Genomic DNA, 22,821 nt, shown 5'->3' with positions numbered 1-22,821 from the left:
TGCCTAACGGCGCGCTCCATCCTCCCTCCCTCCTTCCCTCCTCCCGGGCTCGTCCGGGTCGCTCAATGTCAAGCGAAGGGAAGCGGGCCCAAGCGCGCCGCTGCGGTCGGCAGAGGGCGCTCGAAGGGAGCCTGCCGCCCGCCCGCCCGCTGCCTCTGGCTCAGCCCTCCTCCCCTCTCCCGTCGGTCCCCTTGCCACGCGAGGCGCGCCAGAAGGGGCTGAGGAGCCGCTGAAGGGCGGGCAGCAGTCGCAGCAGCCGCCGCCGCCGCTGCAAGACGGAGCCGGCTCGCCTGGCCGGCGCTGCCTCCCTCGCTCGCTCTCCCGCGCCACCTCCCTTCCTCCGCCTCCCGGCCGCTCGCTGGGCAGAGGCATGGAGGGCAGCAAGCCCGGCTCGTCGCCCGGCAGCCGCGACGACGGCAGCCCCAGCGCCAACGCCTGCTTCCAGGGCAAGGCGGCGGCGGACAAGGCGCTGGGCAGCCCGGGAGCCGGCGGCGGCGGCGGCAGCCTCAAGGACCATGGCAACTCGGTGTGTTTCAAAGTGGACGGCGGAAGCGGCGGCGGCGGCGGAGAGGAGCCGGCGGTGGGCTTCGACGATGCCGACGCTGCCGGGCGCCAATACGGCTTCATGCAGCGCCAGTTCACCTCCATGCTGCAGCCCGGGGTCAACAAATTCTCCCTCCGCATGTTCGGCAGCCAGAAGGCGGTGGAGAAGGAGCAGGAAAGGGTTAAAACTGCAGGCTTCTGGATCATCCACCCCTACAGCGATTTCAGGTGAGGGGCGAGCGGGGTCGTCTGGGGTTATTTTCTGGGGTGGGTCGGGGAATCGATTTTTCTGTTGGTCACGGTGCGCGCGCGCGCAAAAACCGGGGCATGTGTCAGCTCTGCCTCCCCAAAGATCAGCTTGTGCTGCTTGGGCATTTTGAGTGTCTGTGATGCTCTGGTGCCCAATTTTGATGCCAGTCCCTGAAGTGGGTAGCCGAAGTTGAACCCTCTGGAAGAAATAAATATTCCTATCTCCTCTGTCTGTCTCCACTCAACCTACTTCAACAGAAGCTCAGAGTTCTGAAGAATGACAATTTTCCTGAGCTTGATGCCCTCCAACCTATTTCCTCTGCCCGCCCCCTTTGCAAAGTCTTCGTTGGTGTTCAGGAAAAAAACATGCCAAGTGCTAGAATGGGGAGCATTGAAGAGGCTCTGCCCACAGAGCTTTGAAAGTGCTCACACATATGCGTAGAAGCCCAGGTTGGCTTCTTGTTTCATTGGTAACATTGCTCAGAAGTAAGTTCCACTCCACTCAGGTGCGCTGTGCACAAGATTGTAACCTTAGACTTCCCCCAAGTTCTTGGAACCTCAGGGTCCCACAACCCTCCATTTTTGGAAGGACAGTGAGCCAGTGGCCTTCCAGAAGTTGTTGGGCGACTATCGGCCATCCTGGGTGTGGCTGATTGGCACTGGAGTCCAACACTGGCTGGAGGACTGGAGGTCCCTCACTCCTAGACTAGACTTTCTTTCCATCGGCTGTACTGAACACCATGAAATAACTCACCCCCAACTTGTTTCCACTGAACTCTCGTCTATATAGAAGAAACACAAATGCTACTTACTGCCCAACTTCCAGTCTTGCCCAGGTGACATGTCACTGACCTTCAGAGATGGAGGTTAGATTATTTTCCATTTGCACTTAAAGACAACTCTCACATCCCTTTTCCAGGTGGAAGATATAAGGGAGCCCTCCCCTCCCAGGATGCTGCAAGTTTCATGGGGCACTTTTTGGCATTCCAGTAAAATGGAGCTTTGCACAGGAAAAAAAAATATATCTTTGGCAAGCCAAGCGTGTGAAATGTGGCTTGATTCTCTCCCCCGGGCCCTAATTTAGGGAGTATAATTTTTGCATCTTCAAAGGAAAAGGTAATCGTTTTGGCTATCTTGGAAGAACTGCGTGGAAACTGGGGCAGGATAAACTAAAATTGAGGAATACCGTTTTCACTCAAACCCAGAAACTGCAAACATCTAAAATACGTACCTTCCTATTTTAAATATCCAAAGTCATGGTGACTTATTCCCTATCAAGCTGTCCCAGGAGAATAAACACCCTTTGCTTCATTTAAAAAATCCTTGTATGGTGCTGGCTACGGGAACAGTGCAACTGACCTTGACTAATGTCCTGTGCAGATGTTCTTCTCTATACATCGTTGGGGCAGGGGAGAAGATTGTAATCTTGCCAACTGGCTCTGCCTCTTTGGCACACCCAACGTGTTGCATTTATTGTCTCTGAACGGTGTATGCATGATTTTTGCGAATGGGGCCTATATGTTTAAGTCTCTATGTGGCTATTCTGTCCATTGTGTGGACTAGAGTTGTGTCAAGGGGGTAGGGTCATCTGGCACAATCTCCATCTACCCCTTCTATATTCAGGAAAAAATGCATCCACAAGGCTTTAGGTTCTTTTATTAAAACTTTGGTTCCTTCATGCCTCAGTCTGTCTTAGTGCTGTATGTCAGAAAAGGACAAGAAAACGAGCAAATCAGAAAGACAGAAGACAGAGAGAAATAGGACGCTTTCTCTCTCTCTCTCTCTCTCTCTCTCTGTGTGTGTGTGTGTGTGTGTGTGTTGCCCTTAAAATGAAAGCTTTTATGTCTTGAGTCATGGTATATCCATGGGAAGTTTAAAAACACAAACATGTAAGATTCGGGCTCTTAGTTAAAATTTGCACTGCTTGTTATTGTCGCTCAGTCTGATATGCGTGTGAAAGCTTTTTTGTCTGACGACTGCACATTTTTAGCTCTCTTCCCAAATACTTTTGGAAAGGCTGTGCTATTAGCTTGATAAAAAAAGCAGGAACCTGAAAAAAAAGGATTACATGGATTGAGGGCAACTGGGATTTTGCTTAATGATTTTTGGCCAGAGTGGGGTTTGTCCTTATTAATTTACCTGGTGCTTGAAAGTCATCCAGAACGCGGTATCTCCTTGAGCTATACTGTTATGTGCTGGAGGGATGCATGTGGGGAGAAATAGCATTAACTAGTAGAATTTATGCACCATCCTTAACTGGGAGCTATCCAGGGTATTGACTAATAATGCATCTGGAAATCCCAGCTTTAACCTTGGAATCTGTGTCCTTGTCATTTCCAGAGTATACATCATGTCTGCTCCAATATATCCTGTAGCAGATGTAGTTTTCCCTTCTCATGTGTGTAAAAGAGGATGTCATAAGGGAGAAAGCAGTGTTAAGTTTCATTGACCTTCTGAGACAGACCATTCATAGTTGGCTTGGAACAGTCTTCATATTCATGAGATCTGTCAGGTAGATGAAAAAGAATCAGTTGTGCCTTGCGTGAGATAGATTGCAGGAAGCATAGAATGAGATGGGCATGAAGGCCATTTAAATCTGAAAAAGGATAGCTACACACAATATAATAGAAAAATGCATCTCCGAAGATTGTTGTATCGCTTTATTCAAATGTGTATAGTTTTGCACAAGATGCTAATACAATTAACCTTTGCATATTGTTTACTAATTGCAAGGTGTCATATGTTTAGGTCATGAATTTCCATGCAAACATTGTGTATACTCAGAGCACCAAGGCATCTTAACGTACTAAGGGATTGTTTGCTTTGGAATCCTTTCATGTAAAATGTATTTGTAATAAATATTGAGTTGCTTACAGATGCTGTGAAAAAATGCTCCTGTATAGGACCAAGCATCTCGTGGTAAATATATATATATATATATATATATATATATATATATATATATATGAATTTGTGGAGGTGATGTGAGAAAGTGGTGTCTAGTAAACAGTCCTTGAGCTTTACCAGTTGGTGGTAATTCAGTGCCTGTCTTTATTAATCTATGATAGTGCTGGCATTTTAATATATACTAGTCAGTTCAGCTGTCCTTTCTTCTTCTTCTTCTTCTTCTTCTTCTTCTTCTTCTTCTTCTTCTTCTTATTATTATTATCATCATCATCATCCCAGGGTGCTTCACAACAGAAAAATACACAATGAGAATACAAAATACATAATAAAAGAAAAAGAAAAAGAAGCAAATTTGAGGGGAAAGCTTATTTATGGCCTGTGCTTTGCAGAAACAATGGATACATAGTGTATTGGCATGTTTAAGAAATTAAGGAAATCAGTACGTCCTGGTGATTGTGGACAGAGACAAATGGCCACAAAATACTATTCCAATGAGCTGCCTTACCTCTGGGAGTCTCACTGAAAAAATGGAAGTGAGCAATTATGCGAAGAGATTCTTAGGGCTGAACTATGGTTTTCATTCTGGTATGCTATTTTGAAAGTGTGTGTGTAGTGTTGTCGGTTGTGAATGCTATGTATGTGTATGCTAAAATGATCAGCGTTTACTGTCATGAAAATGGAATCGGTACCCTGTCATTTTCCTGATCAAGCCAACACATCTGTGTGGTGGTGGTTGCTGCTGATCCCCCCCTTCCCTTCCCTTCCCTTCCCTTCCCTTCCCATCCCATCCCATCCCATCCCATCCTTATAAGGTCCCAAAGTGAGCTCCAACAGCATAAAAATACAAGATTAAATTAAATTTGAACAATTTACAGTCAATTGAATAGGGTGGGTCAGGTGTCAAAGGCCAGGGTATAGACTTTATGTCACCACACGTATATCTTGATGGTGGCACCATGTATTTTGCATGTGTACAAAAAGGAACTGGAGTATGGAATAGTTCTGCCCTTGCAGTTATTTGGGATCTGCTCTGGGCTGGCAACAATGAACTATTCAAGAAAATGAATGAATGGGAACACACAGTGAAACAACAAGTTTGGCATTGTGCTTAACCTGCTTAACACTTCAGAACTGACCACTGTCAGGAACCTGGGTCCATCTTGCAGACCCAACACTATGGAGCATTTTTTGAGAACCACTTTTGTATTTGTGAATGAATCTTTTGGTATGTAGTTCCATTGACAGTTCTTGTGTCTCATATAGGCACGAAGCAACTGTGTTTGGATATAGCCTTAGTCTTCATACTAGCAAAGTTACCTTCATGCATAATTGCCAGATTAAATTTCTACACTTACTATAGAATGTAAATCAACCTGGATGCTATGTTTATGAACTAAATGAATTTTGATAGAAATGAAATGAGTTGTGCTGATGATACATACTGTGCTGAATAAAATCAGTTCCAGATCAATCTACGTCCCCTGTCTGTTATCTTCCAGCTTTCCTGCCAACCTGGTTTTGATCCACCTGAAGCTCCATCTTGCCGGGATTTCATTGCCCGCACTAGAAGGTTGAAGGGACCTGCGTATGGGTTTAATAGGGTTTCTTAGAAAATGCATAGTGTTGAGTCTGAGAGATGAATGGTGAGAGAGCAAGGTTGTATCTGGATGAGGGCAACAATATGTCTGTCTGCGAAGGGTGGAAATTTCCATGGGTTTCTTGAAGTGGCCTACTTGTGCATTTAAAATTGGGAATGTGGCTTCCTAAGAAAGACGTTCCTATACCTAATAGGCACTGGTATTATTCATGCACATGAGAAAGGATATATTGCAAAGAATAGAATGTGATCTTCGCATATCTTTGGACATTAACTGGGCTTGCAGAAAGGAGGATGTGTGGCTAATTCATGCTTCCTCTTTCCATGTTTCCATGCAAGGGTGTGAAGTGGTAACATGGATATCTTCCCTAAGCTAAATGTGTACCTGGACTTGCACAGATCCTCATGGGAGAGATGCATGACTTGTGACCTCAGATGTTACCTGGGAGGAGTGGATATAGCATAGACTTTTTGTTCCCCTCCATAGCCACAGACTTCCATCGTATCATTTGGTTTCATTACACAGTGTTAGAAACTCAGATACATGAGCTAGGTGCTAAAAGGCTCCCTAAACCAGGATTACAGTTGCCAAACAGAATGTATAGTTGCCATTATGGGGTTAGACAGCTCAAAATTCATATTTTTCAATACTTTGTTATTGAATTTCGTTATGATTGTACAGATAAAATATCATAGGTAGAATTCTACACAATGCGTTGTTAGTGTGTGAAAACAGTCAAGATCCAGTGATCCCCAGGCATGTACCTCCAGATGATGGCGACTACAGATGCCATAATGGTGTTTGGGCATCTTCACTGGTTTCATATAATATTTGAAATAACTAGCTCTGTCCCCGTCCCCCCTGAAATTTGATGAATGCTGATTCATAAAACCTTGCAACTCATTTTGCTGTTAATACAGATTTGCTCTATTGTGGGGTATTTCTCCTGGACACTCCGTTAGTAACTCTTAAGTGAAACCACCCATTCCAACTTGTTCTGGTCCTCTTGATTGGTGGGCGCAACCCAACGAATTGCACCTACAGGAGCAAATCTATGTGCCACATATCTCAGTGGAAGATAACTGTATAAGAAGCGCTGAGTCCCATTGAAACCAAGACAATTTAAGAAAGACCTGGTGTGTGCCATGCATTTATTCCCTCTCAGATGCAAATCTTGCAACACTTCATGGTTCAGGCTGAACCATGGTTAATGTTAAACACCTTCACCAGTGCTAATCCATGGTCAATGCTTTCCAGAGCTGGCTTCTTAATCAGGTTGGGGAAGCATCTGTTTTGCATGGAGAAGATTCCAGGTAGGGCTGGGAATGTCCCTCCTTTAAAAAAAAAAAAAATCCTGGAGAGCTGTTGCAGTGAGAGTCAACAATACCTAGCTAGATGTAGAAGGCAGCTTCCTCTGTTCCACTGCTCTCCCCAGAGCCTGAAACAGCTGAGTACTCCCTCCATCTGAGCCCTGAGCAGCAGAGGCTTGCGTTGAGCTGGTGACCAGGCATGCAGGTCTGCTTCATTTGTTTCCATCAGCATAACATCCCCTGCTGTATGTGTTAGAAGTGATCCTGCTCCTGAAGCAGCTGGTTAAGCGAGGGGCTGGTGGAAAGCTCATGCTACTTCATTTACCAGCTCAATCCAAGCATCAACTCATCATCTTAGGGCTGAGCCTCCTGACCACAGAGCAAGCAAACTGGTATTTAATTCATCTGCTCCTGGCTATCGCTCTCTGGGCTGGCAAATGGGATGAGGAAGAAGAAGAAGGAGCCATGAGTAGGATGAGGATGTGGAAGAAACATAGAAAATAGGACCTATATGCGAGGGTTCCTTTTTGTGGGAGACAGTAGGAGGTGTGCCTGTGCAGTGCGGGGTGTTTGGCTTCATGTGTGACAATTCACAGGGGGCTGTTTGCAGGAGAGGGAGGCAGTATTGTGAGAATGGAGTAGAGCAGAGGAACAAATGTTCCTTCTGTAGCCCCTGCCCCACCCCACCCCATTTCCAGCAAGTTTCCATTTGCTAAATTATTAGCAATTGGGGTGAGAGTGGAACCACAAAATAGTAAGAGAAAACCAAAATAATTTACATAGCACAAAGTGACCATATACAGTGGTACCTCAGGTTACATACACTTCAGGTTACAGACACCGCTAACCCAGAAATAGTACCTCAGGTTAATAATACCTTCAGGATGAGAACAGAAATTGTGCAGTGGCGGTACAAAAGCAGCAGGAGGCCCCATTAGCTAAAGTGGTGCTTCAGGTTAAGAACAGTTTCAGGTTAAGAACGGACCTCCGGAACGAATTATGTACTTAACCCGAGGTACCACTGTATTTAACAGTGTACTCTAAGGAAACATTTCAGGCTTTCTTGGCTACAGGAGTACAGTAAATGTATGTATAACATACATATTTTATAGGAATTGGTGGTATTGAAATGGGGGGGGGAAAATGTTGTCTAGTCCAAAATATCTAGAAAATAGTCACCTGCAATTATATGCATTTTGGTTATATATAGGCTGTGGTCCTATATTTCCTGTGTGTAGTAGTAGTAATATTTGTTTGGTTGTTTGATAAAATGTATACACTTCTTGATTGTAAAAGGAAAAAAAAAACCCTCAAAGCAGTTTATTGTGCAAAGATCAATGACTAACGTAGTGGCCGCTGCTGGATTACTGTTTTTCTTTTGGCATCCTGGTGGCTTTTAAAAAGATTTATAAACCACTTAATCCATAAGCTCTTTTAGGTGGTATACATAATGGGTTTGTTTTTTTCCTTGTTGGTGTTGTAGTTCTTCTTGTGCTTTGATTTGTAGCAACTTTGCTTTGCCTATTTTGCTGCAGGGCTCCTGTGCTCCATCACTGCTTTGTGTTCTGATGGAACAAGATTTTGCAGGTGTTATATAAGCTGCACCATCAAAGGCCAGTTTCTTTGTCCCCTGGTAGTCTGCTCAAAGGAAATATCAAGAGTCTCCTGGGGCACCTTAAAGCCTAACAATGTTTGTAGCATGAGTTTAGGTGGGTTTCGGATGCCCGAAATAGACACCCGCGTGCATGTATGTGTATGCATACATATACAGGGTGAGTCCTTTAAAAGTGGCCCCCTGGGTACAGAGTACACATGTTCCATGGGGCCTCTTTTAAAAGACTCACCCTGTATGTGCACACACCCTATGGCAGAGTGAATAAATTGATTCTATTTATTTGTTTGCAAAGTAAGTCCAAAGAGAACGTGCCATTCTACAGGGAATTAATATCCAATTAAGAAATGATTATGTAAGCGGCCTGACAGATCTTTTGTCTGAATGGTTCCACGTATTTTTTCACAATCCAGTTGTGCCGCTGGAGCTGCATGTCTCCATTTTCTCTTGCACAAAGGCTCCCTTGGTAGAAACCCTGTGATTTTCTTGTGTGACACTACTCACTGGTACATTGTGATGGTAACCACAATGATACTACCAAATTATGAATACCGACATCTCGTTATTATTATTTCTACTTCCACCTGTGCAAGTATTTTGGTTTCAGATGAGTGCTTGAACTGGTTTTGCTTCTGTTGCTGCCAGAAAATTGTAGATGTATCCAGAAGCTGACCATTGGTGGGGTCCATTCATATGTTTAAAGGATATTCCTTTAGGCAACTAGACCTTAATACAATAATAGTAATAGTAATAATAATAATAATAATAGTTTTATGATTTATACCCTGCCCATCTGGCTGTGTTTCCCCAGCCATTCTCAACTGGACTGAAAAGCAAAATACTCAACACACAAGTTTGCATGTCTTAAACCAGGAATGTCGACCCTTTTTGCAGCTTGAGCTGCACATTCTCATTTGGGCACTTCTGAGGGGCGCATTTTACCTTCGTAGTGCAGGCTGTTGTCTGCACACACCCTCCATCTTCCATCCAGGCAGGCAAGAAGCGTTAACAGAATTTAAGGACGCATTCTACTCAGGCATGTGCTTTTCCACTAAGTCATGGTTCCTCCTTTATCACAATAAGCCTTATAAGAATCAGTTTATTTATGGCTTAAAAGGAATACTTTTCTGGCTTAAACTCATGCACATTGATTAATAGCTTATCCTTAGTTACTGGTATTTGTTTGAAGAGTCTTACCAATTTTATCTGTGTTTTTAATGATGGATATTTTCTTTTTTTAATTGCTGTGTGGATTGTATCTGTGTTTTATTTTGATCAAGCAGTCTGTGCATCTTCTAAATAAGTAAATAAATAAAATTTAGAAACACTTTGCGAGAATGGTTTTCCTTCGTCCTCGCACAGTCCTCATTAATAATTTCAAAATGTTGCATTCCTTATGTGACACTGCCTGGTGCGATAACTCTTATTAACCAAGGCCCAAAGAAGTGTTGTCTGTCCAAGAGTTCTTTAGATTTAGGTTTCCAAACTGCATTGTGATATGACATTGGAGCTAGCTGGTCAAAGAAAACTCAAGTTTAAATAATTACTTTGGGCAAGTATATGCACTTGTGTGAGCGTAAACTAGATTTGGGCCTTGACTTCTTAAATACTTTTTCATTCATAGTGTTGTTGTTGTTTAGTCGTTTAGTCGTGTCCGACTCTTCATGACCCCATGGACCAGAGCACGCCAGGCACTCCTATCTCCCACTGCCTCCCGCAGTTTGGTCAAACTCATGCTGGTAGCTTTGAGAACACTGTCCAATCATCTCGTCCTCTGTCGTCCCCTTCTCCTTGTGCCCTCCATCTTTCCTAATGTCAGGGGCTTTTCCAGGGAGTCTTCTCTTCTCATGAGGTGGCCAAAGTATTGGAGCCTCAGCTTCGGGATCTGTCCTTCCAGTGAGCACTCAGGGCTGATTTCCTTAAGAATGGATAGGTTTGATCTTCTTGCAGTCCATAGGACTCTCAAGAGTCTCCTCCAGCACCATAATTCAAAAGCATCAATTCTTCGGCGATCAGCCTTCTTTATGGCCCAGCTCTCACTTCCATACAGCACTACTGAGAAAGCCATAGCTTTAACTATACGGACCTTTGTTGGTAGTAGGTTTCTAATAGAACCATAGTGCTGGAAATGCTGGCTGCCACAGCATCCCTCATTGGTGGTTTCCCAGACTCAGGTTGAAAACCTTAAAGAAGGCCTTCCAATCTTCCAAACCTTCCAAGGAAGTTTGTTCTGCTGTCAACATACACAGAGACTTCACAGTTACTCAGAATGTTTTGGAAAAGCAATGTTGATACACCTGTATTACTGTTACTTACTGAAATAATAATACATTCCTGGTCTCCTACTACATCAATTAGTATGCACAGAAAGCATAAAAGCACTATTGTTCAGTTTCAGAAATGACAGGGATTATCTTGTGCCTCACAACAACAGCATGTGCTGCAAAACGAATTTTAACTTAGAAAATCCCTCTTGCTCATGCCCTTCTCGCTTTCTCCCCAAGGAGAGAACAAGGAGTGAGGTCTGCCTTCAATTAACATTTCCAGCTTATATTGATTGATATTGCGCTACTAAAAATGGCCATGACGCTATAAATTAGTCTGAGACCTTCAGACAATTTACACCTGCAGAAGTCCCATTAATTTCAGTGGAATATAGCAGGGAAAATTATCTAAAGGGCTGCAGCCTAAGTGGTTAACCTAATAGTTAGTCATAAAAATAACTGTGCGGATCATAAAAAGGGTAGGTATCAGTGCTGCTGGATCGCCATCTTTCCCCGACACTGTAAAATGTGAGAATTGCACCTTTCCTATATTACACATTCTGTATGAATGGCTCTTATATTTTTATGCACAGAAATGTGGTTTGTGAAACATGTTTCTGGACTTAGTCCTCCAAGGACACAGTAGGTTTCCTTGGAAAAGTGAGTACAGCGGATTTAGTTGCAGAACCCTCTTTCTGTATGCAGATTGTGTTTGCTGGAATGGGGCATTGATGTATGTCGGTCTAAGGGAGGATGGGGAATATTTGTGGCTCTCTACATGCACATCTGGAACTAAATTATGCATGCGTTTGGGAACATTCATATGCATGTTCCCCAAACCTCTAGCTCCTCCTTCTTCCAGAATATTGAGCTTTCTAGACTTGGATAAATCTATATACTGTAAATGACCTTGCCAGGAACATACGGATGAGCAGTTGACGTTGCTTTTGAGATTTGCGGCAGGTCTTTCAGAGTTTGCAGCAAATGTCGTATCCTGGAAGTTGGGTGAAAAAAGAACAACCTGAATAAAAAAAGAAATGCCTTATCTACAGCAACCTCCTCCTCATACCCAAAAATTGCCTATGACAGGAATCTACCATCAGACATGGATCTTTTTTGTGCATTGAGCTTACTTTGTATTTCAGTGAAAGTTCAATATCCTAACCTCAGAGACAGGCAAACACAGGAAGAGAGGGAGAATAACTGTTCATGAGGACTGTGCATGTCTCCTTAAGGGGGAAGAAGGGATTCCTGAGAACGGGAGCAGCTCAGACTGGTACTTATCAAAGCTAGAGAGATAGTGTCCCAAATCTGCTCAGGAGGGTGTTGGTGAGAAATGACAGCATTGTATGTTTGTGGGGTAGGACAGAGGAGGAAAACAGAGATGGCCGTAGTATCTGTGGGCAGGCCAAGTTTGTTTCAGAAAGAGATGAGGAAGGTATGAGAGAGAACTAAAGCCAAATTTTGAGGATGCCCGTATAATGCCATGATGTGAGATTTTGTTTTGTAAAACTAAAAAACAAACAAACAAACAAGCAATCTGATCAATATTGATTTTATATTTAATGGGCAGGCAGAAGCTGAAATTGAAAAGGAGCTCTCAGTTGCTTTAGCCCTGAAACTTAGCAATATAGGAAGCTACCTTATGCTTGGGCAGATTATTTGTCCATCTAGCCCTGCTTTCCTGTTGTGTTCCAGGTGTTTTGGACTTCCAGCAAGTTGGCTGGGACTGATAGGAGTAGAAGTCAAAATTTTTTGGAGGGCAACAAGATGGAGAAGCCTGACCTCAGCTAATCTTTTCTGTGTTGACCAGCAGGGCCTCAGACTGAGAGGTCCTCTTCCCCTATACCTTTAACTGGAGACACTAAGATTTAACCTTCTGGACTCAAAACCCATGCTCTACCACTGAGCTGTAGCCCGTTTCCTACTTATCACTGGCTACAAATCAGACAGAAACCTATGGTTTTGATATTTTGTAACCCACTGAAAACATTTCTGTGCTGCCAAGAGTTTTCAGAGAATTAATCTGATTCCTCTTTGGTCATGTGTTCCATATTTTATGATTATTATGATGTTTTAATGTTTTTATTGTACACCAACATGATTTTTTTTAATGAGTTGGCGGTTTAGAAAGACTCTCATAAATAAATAATAAACAAGGTCTGCATTTAAATTGTACAGATTCTGTACACATATTTTACGAAAAATATGTGTTCTGTAATATATGCATTCTGAATGCAATTTAAAAGTAAAGTGTGTGTGTGTGTCCATGCTTGTGTGTGTGTGTATTGCAAATCTGGCTAAATGTGCAATGAGAGCTGTGTCCTCATCTTCAAGCAAGTTTGGGAGCTTTAGATCGGGTTGGTCTACTACTGCAAAAAGCATGCCGAAGAAATTCCTCCTCCATACTACTGGCAACAGCAGTGATATAGAGGTCTTCTTGATGCTTTAGAGCAGAGGTTTTCAACTTTTTTGAGTCCACGGCTCCCTTGACCAACTGCGTTCTTTCTGCAGCACCCCTGTGGGGCTCAGGAGCCCAGTTATATCACTCCTTGCCTGTAGGGCTGGCACCCTTTTTCAAACACCGTCCCTTGTGGAATGTTCCCTCAGCCTCTTCTCCTCTACCCCGTCCTTGGGAGTCCTCTGGGCAGCAGCTGATGAAGCCCCTGCCCCAAAGAGAAGTGCCTCCTCACATTTCCCCACTGGGGCCTGGGAAGCACTCCCTGGCTTGCCCCAGAGGCATCATTTGCCTGGGGAGCTGGTAGCCAGGGCTGCTGCAACAAACAGCTGTGCAAATCTTTGGGAAGTAGCAACACAAGAGACACAAGAAAGGGATGAAGGAAAGAGGGACACCTGTCTATCGTTCAGGGCACTCCAGGGTGCCACGGCTGACTGGCTGAAAACCACTGTGCCTGGGTTCAGTTATCATTTCTGAACACATCCATGGTGAATAACAGGCATAGCAACCCCTGTTTCATTTGAAAGTACAAAAAAGTCTTCTTCTACAGGTCCTGTGTTGCTTATGCATCGTGTTTTGACACTGCAAACACCAGTTCTCTGTTAGTTTGCTGACACACATTGAAGCATTGACACAGAAAGTGCAACGCAGCAATTGCATACGTTACCACTGAGCCTGCCCCTCTGCCAACTTTTCAGTAGTGGGTGGAAAATACTACTATTGCTAATTTGTGCACACAGGGCTTTTTCTAGTCCCTTTTGCTGCTGGAGCTCCACTATTAAAACTTGGTTGGGCTTGGAAAGCAGTTTTGCAGCTCTGTGTGACGAGTCCCTTCAGAGGTAACGGTTAGCAGACCACCAACATACATATGCTCCTCCTTGATTTATTTATTTTTAAAATCGCTGGCTAAGGATTATTTGACGAAAACAACCAGTTCCTTCCCACCCCTACAGGCCCACATGCTGTTTAGAGAAATATGCTTCATAATGAAGGTTTGACCCATAGTACCTCCAGTTGAAGGCTGTCTAAATCAGAGGGTGTTTTGGTGCTAAACCAGTGTCAGTAATGGACTGGATAAGAGTGAAGCTCGACTGAGACAAGCCAGAGCTGCTCATGGTCAGTCAAAAGGCAGATTGGGTTATAGGGATCCATCCCATGGTGGATGGGGTTACACTGCCCCTGAAAACTCAGGTTCACAGCTTGGGTTTACTCTTCCACCACCACCTCCTGCTTCTCCCATTCTTAATAAAAATACAGTCGTGCCTCGGAAGTTGAACAGAATCCATCCCAGAAGTCCGTTCGACTTCTAAAACATTTGGAAACCAAGGTGCGGCTTCCGATTGGCTGCAGGAAGCTCCTGCAGCCAATCAGAACCTGCGGAACCCGCATGGGACTTTCAGGTTCCAAAGAACGTTCACAAACCAGAACACTCACTTCTGGGTTTGCGGCGTTCAGGAGCCAAAATGTTCGACTTGCAAGGCGTTTTGGATCCAAGGTACGACTGTATTTGTAAGCAGTCTTGCATCCGTACGGATAGCAGGACGGGATGCAACAAATAAAGCCCCACAGAGCTCAGCAATTCAATACCTTAAGGACCACCTTCCCCCACACAGACCAACACAGACCTTGTGCTTGTCATCTGAGGCTCTTCTCTATGTCCCCACTCCCTGAGAGGTTTGGGTGGGTGGGTGTGGCAACACAAGAATGGGCCTTTTCTGTGGTGGCTCCTCAACTGTGGAATGCTCTCCCCAGAGATATGTGCCTGGCGACATCATTAAATGTCTTTAGGCACCAGGCAAAAACATTCTTCTGTACCCAGACCTTCAGTCATTAAATAATTCTATGTCCTGTTAAAGCTGTGGGAGAGGGGTGGGGGACTGTTACTATGATTATTTTATTATTATACTGTCTGTTATTATGCTTTTTATTACGTTTTTATTATTGTGTTCCATAAAATATGTTCTTAATGTTGTACAGCACCTTAGGAACTCTTTATAAAGGGTGGTTCATCATCATCATCATCATCATCATCATCATCATCAAACACACCATGAGAAACATACAGTTTTAACAGAGTAAGGCAGCTAAAACCAATCAACAGTAGAACTGGTTAAACAATTAAGACAAATTTGATTAATTAAGGGCACATTCCAGCCTACAAAGCAGGACCAGTGAGGGGGTGGTCAGAAGGGAGTTTGAAGCACCATTCAAAGAGGCCTGGACCCAGCCTTTCTCAAGCTTGCCCCCTACCCCAATGTTTTTGAACTACAACTCCCATAATCTCTCTAGGGATGGCTAGGGATGATGGGAGTTGTAGTGAAAGAACATCTAAAAACCCACAGTAGACAAAGGCTGTGCTAGGCAATGGAACATGGAGAAAAACCCAAATACAGGGGCTCCTTCAGGTATTTGCTTTCCAATCCACTTAGAGGTTTAAGGATACATATTGGCACCACCAAACCTTTTGAGAGAAATGCTCAACCCAGTTTCATTTGTGCATGTGTTTGTGTGTGTGTGTGAATTAAATGTACAGCAGACGACTTGTTAATTGTCTCAAGCCTTTCAGCCATCTTTTCCCTGGACCTGTTTTCCCTGGAGGCTGGAACTCAATTTTGAAATTCATCATGTGTTCAGTGCTAATTCCTAGAGGTCTCGTGCTAGACGTAGCAAAGCAAATTAAAGACAAAAATTATTGAGTGTCATTTCTGCCATTCCCAAGGTTACCAATAGATAGTTTTCATGAAGTATATGCTAACAGAAGATGAATTCTAATTTAGACACCCCTGTGGCACCTGCCAGCTTCTCTGTCCACCCCAATTTTATTTTTAAAGTGGGGGTTTTTTTGGGGGGGGGCTGTTGTCTGTCCCTCCTGCAATATTTTATTTGGATTTGAAGGTGTGTGGTTTTTTGTGATGGTTCTGAATTTTGTCAGAATTTTACCCTTGTAAAATGGGTATTTTGTGATGCCCGCAACCTTAGAATTCCAAATGTGCCTCTGGCTCCCAAAGGTTCAGGAAATCCTGAATGAAACCCTGATACAATCTATACAATGAGTAGAGTAGGTTCAGACAAAATTGCATAGGTGTGCCCAGAACATTATATTAATATACATTGCTTATGCTAAAAAATACCAGCTATAATTATAGTTCAACCATTTCCTCCCCTGTGGTGGTTTTGATGAAAATTGCACTTCCAAAGGCAACAGCAGGAAACTCCTCATTTTATTCATTTGTTTGTTCTGTCTTTCTGCCATTTCTAAAACATATAAATAATATAAAATGTAGAGCAACAGAGTCTTCTCAAGCTGACTGGTGGTCTTTTCAGGAGCTGAAGGTACAAGCTTAGTGACCTGGACATCTTGCCTTCCACCTTCCCTCAAGACACACAGGTCTTAAATAGCCTCCGGGAGGACCACATTTTCTGAGGTTTATATGCAGAAGGTGGAGAAGTTGGGATGGGATGGAGGTGATGTAGATTTTCACCATGGCATAGGGCAACTTCCAGAGGAGAAACACAAAGTGCTTTGGAAACTGGAAGGAGAAGCTTCTGGTAACTGGACCTGAATATCCTAATGCCTTCATACAACAATAACAACAACAAGCATCTGTATTGCACAGTGATGTTGGTGTCATTAAGAAACTGTGCACTTGTTAGGGATGCAGAAGTGGCCATATCCCTATTGTTAGTGTCTTGGCAGGTCAGTAGGTGACTCTGACATATGTGGAGAAGCTCTAAACAGATGTTGCTGGTGACGACATCTTGCCTCTTTCCATTTCCCACCCACCTATGCAGGAGGCACTCGCCAATAGGAGATTTCCCCCCTCTTCAGGTGAGGGATTTTCCTCAAAACCACATCAGGGGAGGAAAGGATTCAATTCTCCCTCCATAGCCATGACTGTTCATCTTTAGTGCCATGGGAGCTGCTCCATGGTGGCTTTTTTCCATGCTTCTCATTAACATTGGAGGTCCATGGTCACCAGTGAACGTCCACTATTAATTATAAAATTTAAAAATATGCCACCTGTACTTCTGGCATTTGATTTCCTCCTGACCTCACAGTTTACAGTCTCCCACCTCCAACCATTTATATGCATACCCCAAACTCAAGATCATGACATCTGATGAAGTATGTTCAACAAAAGCCAGTGCCATAAGAATATCTGTCAAGTCATTAAGTTGCCACAAGTCTCTTGGTTGATTTTGCTGCAACAGCCAACACAGCCACCTCTCTGGAACTGTGAACTCGAATGTCATGACTCTGTAGATGTGCTTTGTTGAAGTGGTACTTGGAATAGATTGCTCTGATGTAGGAATCGCAGGGGTTGCCTGCCTGGCAAATGGGATAAATGCATTTTGGCATGCTTTGACTTGAAGCTGCAATCACATCCTGCACCAGAGCTTCTTCAGGGTAATTTTTGCCTTGATTGACTGCCCCGCCCCATCAACAAAAAAGAAAGAAAGAAAGAAAAGTTTTATGATGATTCACAGATTTAGTGATTCCAACCAGACCCCTGTCACAATTTACTGGCTGCATTCCTCTCCCGTGCAATGTTTCAGTATCTGATTACCGTGCAGGATTGCATTCAGTTTCCACCTTTCTGCAGGCACAATAGCCTCGCAGATAATATTGTCTTCATTTGGGCAGGTTAGCTGTTAATTTAAATGTTGCCATGGACCAGTATTTGAAAACCAAATGCACACGCTGCAAATTTAAGTGCTCCTGCCGAAGGGTAAGGCCTGAAACTACGCATTGTTTATTTTACTTGTTTACTTCATAAAATTAATACACTGATGGTAAAACAACAAAACTTCAAAATGGTTCGCAAAGAGAAAGAAACAATAAATTTATCAGTAAAACAGTTTAAAACAACTACAGTGGCACCTCTGGTTAAGAACTTAATTCGTTCTGGAGGTCCGTTCTTAACCTGAAACTGTTCTTAACCTGAAGCACCACTTTAGCTAATGGGGCCTCCCGCTGCCGCTGCACGATTTCTGTTCTCATCCTGAAGCAAAGTTCTTAACCCGAGGTACAATTTCTGGGTTGGCGGAGTCTGTAACCTGAAGCGTCTGTAACCTGAAATGTCTGTAACTCGAGGTACCACTGTATTTAAAACAATTTTTAAAATAAAAAATAAAACCAAAAATAAACTAAAAGCAGATTGAAATGCACATCAACATTCTGCATGTCTGGGTAGGGTTCTCCTAACAGGAATGTTTTTAGCAGGTGCTGAAAAGAGTACAGCAGCGATGCCTGCCTGATATCAGTGACCAGGGAGTTCCAAAGTGCCGATTTCTTATAAATGCAGGTATTATTTGGCACCTGTAACTGTGCCAGTTCTGCAGATTAAAGTGGTCACGTGGCATATAGGTGTAAGGCGATCTCTCAGGTAAACTGGTCCCACGTTGTTATCATCTGCAGTATTCTGATGTTCTATGCCAGGGGTCAGCAAACTTTTTCAGCCGGGGGCCGGTCCACTGTCCCTCAGACGTTATGGGGAGCTGGACTATATTTTGAAAAGGAAAGGAAAAAAATTCCTATGCCCCACAAATAACCCAGAGATGCATTTTAAATAAAAGGACACACTCTACTCATGTAAAAACACTCTGATTCCCGGACTGTCCGCAGGCCAGATTTAGAAGGTGACTTGGCCGAATCCAGCCCCCGGGCCTTAGTTTGCCTACCCATGCTTTCCCTTCTTGTGGTGATGAAACGCACCCTGCTTGTCAATCCACTGACAGACTTGTTAGCTGCCAATCAGGGAATTTAAATTAGTTAGTTAGAATTCTAGAGACTTTTCTGTCTTAATAAGCAAACTTGGAAAATTCAAGTTATGCATATCTCTGCATAATACTGCATCATGTTTAGGACTTTGATTGCTGTGATGTGATTATTTCAGCCTATGTATTTAACTCGCATCCTTTGTTTTGGTTCAGCTGTTATTTAAAATATAGTGTACAGTACTTGAACAAATAGAGTAGAGCAAATACAAACGATTTGGTGAAGGCTAGCGCAGTTGGTCCTTTATTTGTAGGATATAAGGCTGGAAGGGAAGGGCTGCTGGTGGTGCTGTGGGTTAAACCACATAGCCTTGGACTTGCTGATCAGAAGGTTGGCGGTTCGAATCCCCACAACGGGGTGAGCTCCCTTAGCTCGGTCCCTGCTCCTGCCAACCTAGTAGTTCGAAAGCACATCAAAGTGCAAGTAGATAAATAGGTACTGCTCTGGTGAGAAGGTAAACAGTGTTTCTGTGTGCTGCTCTGGTTCACCAGAAGTGGCTTAGTCATGCTGGCCACATGACCCAGAAGCTGTACGCCGGCTCCCTCGGCCAATAAAGCGAGATGAGCGCCGCAACCCCAGAGTTGTCCGTAACTGGACCTAATGGTCAGGGGTCCCTTTACCTTTACCTTTAAGGCTGCAAGGAGGAGATGATGGGAATAGGTGAATTGAGGGACAAATCCTAACATCGCATACCTCCAACGTAGTGCATTTATACAGCACCTTTCCTCCAAAGCTTTGAAGGTGACATACATAGTTCTCTTCTCCATTTTATGCTCACAACTACCCTGTGAAGGAGGTAAGACTGAGACACTGACCGGACCAGGGTCACCCAGTAACAGCATCATATTATTATTATTATTATTATTATTATTATTATTATTATTACCCCACCCATCTGACTGGGTTGCCAGTGAGTTTCATGGCAGAACAGGCATTTGAACTCAGGTCTCCCAGGTTTTCTGGCTTTTCTGCCTGTGGCTCTAATGAGTTGGAGTTGCTCAAGTGGAGAGTCCTGCAGAAAGAGGAAAAATGGAATGTGGTCAGATGAAAAGTCCCTAGAGGGACCCTCTGCTAAAACTCTACTTAATTTTAAACCTTATTAATTTTATTTAACGGTCTTGACTGTTGGGCTTTGTTTCAGGCTTAATGATTTATAAGAAAGAAAGAAAAATCCTTCCATGTCTCCAAGATACAATCTATCCTTCCGTTTTGTTCAGTGGTCCTGCAAATCTGACATTTAAGTGTGTTTGATATTTCTGGTTTAAAGTCTGCTAAAGCCATATTCAGTAGCGGAGGTGCACCAGTTGCTCATCTTTTAAACACACACTTAAAGTGCTGTCCTCGTTTTGATACAGAAGAAAAGGAGCGTAGCAGCGAAGCAAATAATCTATGTCTGTTAGACCATTCTGAGATTCGAACGTGGCACTGCTGCTGAAATAAATGTGATGCATTTGTATTCCTTTCATTTTGGCGATACTTTCTGATACGTGTTATAAAAATGCCTTTAATTCTCCCTCTCAGCGTTCATCTCCTTTTGTCTGCCCCTGTCTTACATAAAATAGGAGCCATTTTTGGCCACGGACCTGTTTTTAGATTTTGTTTTCAGTGCCAAGTGTGCTGCTCAGGCTGTAGAAAGGGGGGGGGACCCCAAATAAATAAATGTAGATAACTAGCTCTGCTCAGTAAACCAGAAATATGCAAAGTGGCTAAAAGAATATTGTACTCGGTTAATTTCATTGTACACAGGTTGTACATTGACAATAAAGGTATTATTACTTGGGGGGAAAGCCGCTAAATATGAGCACTTAACTGAAAATCTGTGGATGTTGCAAGGTAGCTGAAATGCCTTTGAAAAATCGTAAGTACAAATTAGAAGCAACATCCTGATTGGGAAGCAATATATCTTGCAAGTGTCGTTTGAGGCTGCCACTGTAATTGTCCCCAGCTTCTGATAATAGTTATCAGAAGTGTCTTGGGGGGCGGCGGCGGTGGGGAGAGAAGTTAAATGAACAAGAATTGCAGGTTCTGTATGTGACAAGTTCCTAAATATTAAGAGGAAGTTGGGGTAGTCCACATGGTTCTCTGCATATGTTGTTGGACTTCAGCTCTCAGCAGCCTTGACCAGTTTGGCTAATGGTCACAGAGGATGGGAGATGGAGTCCCAAATCCACTTGGAGGTTACCATGTTGGCTGCCACCTACATTTAATTTGTTCTACTTAATTGTATTACACCCTATCTTTCCTCCAAGGAGGTCAAGATGGCATCTGTGGTTCCCTCACTCCTCATTCCCCCCCCCAACAACCCTATGAATAGGCGAGGCTGAGGGGCAGCGATTGGACCAAGATCACCCAGTGAGCTTCATGGCTGAACAGGAATCCTAAGGGCCCAATGCTCTAACCACTAAACCAGATTGGCTCTGCCAAAACAAACCTGACGCAGCTCCTTTCCTAAGCGATGAAGGTGGACAGCTGGCAGAATAGCTGCATTTTTTCTGAATGCCTGGTGTAGGATGGGGAATCTGCGGCCTTCCAGATGTTGTTGGTCTCCAACCCTCACATCGTTCTGGGACTGATGGGAGGCTGAGTCCAACCACATCTGGAAGGCCACAGTTTCCCCTTGACTCATTGGATAACTGTTTGCCAAATATGGAATGCAACCTACCATTCCCCCTTCGTTTTAATTTCAGCGTTATTTGCACTGTTACCTGCAAAAAGGTCCTTATTAGCGTCCCCTGTTTTCTCTCTGTGCGCTTGACGTACTGTTTTGATAGAAGCATTTTTAACAGTGATGATGATAACGATAAGAAAACTGTCTGCAGAGACAAGAGACTTGAAATACAAATTTGATTTAAAGTGCAGCAACTTCATATGCCAAGATGTAGAAAAGGGAAGTTTTAACTACTGAGGATAAAGTTGTTTATCAACATAATAAAAAGGAAGAGACGTATTGGGTCACTAGTGCCGGTGACCTAAGGTTCGCCAAGTGCTTATTTTAAGAGCAGCTTATCAGTTAGCGGCAGCTATGGGCAACTTACTTTAAGGGAAACACTTTCCACGGCCACCTTTAACCTGTTCTTTGTGCGTCTGAAGCAAAGGAACAGCTGTGGCAGTGCTGTGCAAAGTCATTAAGGAACTAGGTATACTTTGAACTCTCAGGGATCAGAGAGAATTTTTGCTCAAAGGGTTTCAGAGAGTGCAGACGGCAGAGCGGAATGCATTTCCAAAATACGTATAGGTTGTGCTGGTGGAACAGGATTGTGTGAAATAATTCCGCTTTGTTCCTGGTGTATATATACATATTTGAATTATTGATATTTAGAAGCCTCTTTTTGCTTGAAGAGGGGATTAATTTTGGGAGGGGGTGTAGGGCAGATGGCTATAAACGTGATTGTATAGTTAGTTGCTTGAGGCATAGCTCAGTCCCCAGAGCATGAGACTCTTAATCTCAGGTTCGTGGGTTCGAACCCCACGTTAGGCGAAAGATTTGTGCATTGCACAGGGTTGGACTAGATGACCCTCATGGTCCCTTCTCTGGAACCCACAGAGGGGAATATGTTATTGTGCTCAGATCCTGCCTTTGGCTTTCCCACAGGCAAATGGCCACTGTGAGAACAGGATGCTGGACTCGATGGGGCAGTGGCTCGTGACCGCAGGCTCTTCTGGGACCGTTCATGAGCATTGGATCTGTCTGTCAGTTCTCCCCCTCAAATGTCTGATAACATGGCTCTTAAATATTTAGCTCTGAGCTGTAAAAATTACCACGTCGCAAACTGCGACTCTAATCAGATGTAATAATGGAGTGCGTAGTGCTTTCTGCTTCTTAATGGTGTTTTATAAATTGGCAAATCAAATTCTGGTGTCACTTTCCTTATGCAAACATCCATTATTTGCCCATGCATTTTGTGCTTGATCTGATTTAACTTTGCTTCATCTTCTTCACTCTCTTCTCACAGAACTGAAGCAAACACGGAGTTGTACCCTTTTGCCCAAGCAAGTTTCAGGCATTAAATAATGCTTGATGGTGCTAATGAAGAGCAAATTCATGAAGAAGGGGAAAAATATTAATGTGCATGTAGCTACTAAGAAATTACATTTTGATTT

The 22,821-nt window shown here is 43.5% G+C and overlaps 1 protein-coding gene across 1 annotated transcript in view; it reads left to right on the top strand.

Annotated features, from left to right (window-relative positions):
• The first annotated feature begins 244 nt into the window (after positions 1–244).
• Positions 245–22,821, top strand: part of HCN1 (hyperpolarization activated cyclic nucleotide gated potassium channel 1) — a 186,809-nt gene continuing 164,232 nt past the window's right edge. Inside the window, exon 1 of the mRNA XM_082241872.1 lies at positions 245–771. Within this exon, the coding sequence (XP_082097998.1) occupies positions 371–771 (401 nt within the window). The 5' untranslated portion in view covers positions 245–370. The remainder of the gene's footprint in view (positions 772–22,821) is intronic.

Source organism: Podarcis vaucheri (assembly GCF_965113315.1).
Source record: "Podarcis vaucheri genome assembly, chromosome: 11".
Classification (NCBI taxonomy): Eukaryota; Metazoa; Chordata; class Lepidosauria; order Squamata; family Lacertidae; genus Podarcis; species Podarcis vaucheri.
This window is presented reverse-complemented; position numbering and strand designations above follow the sequence as displayed.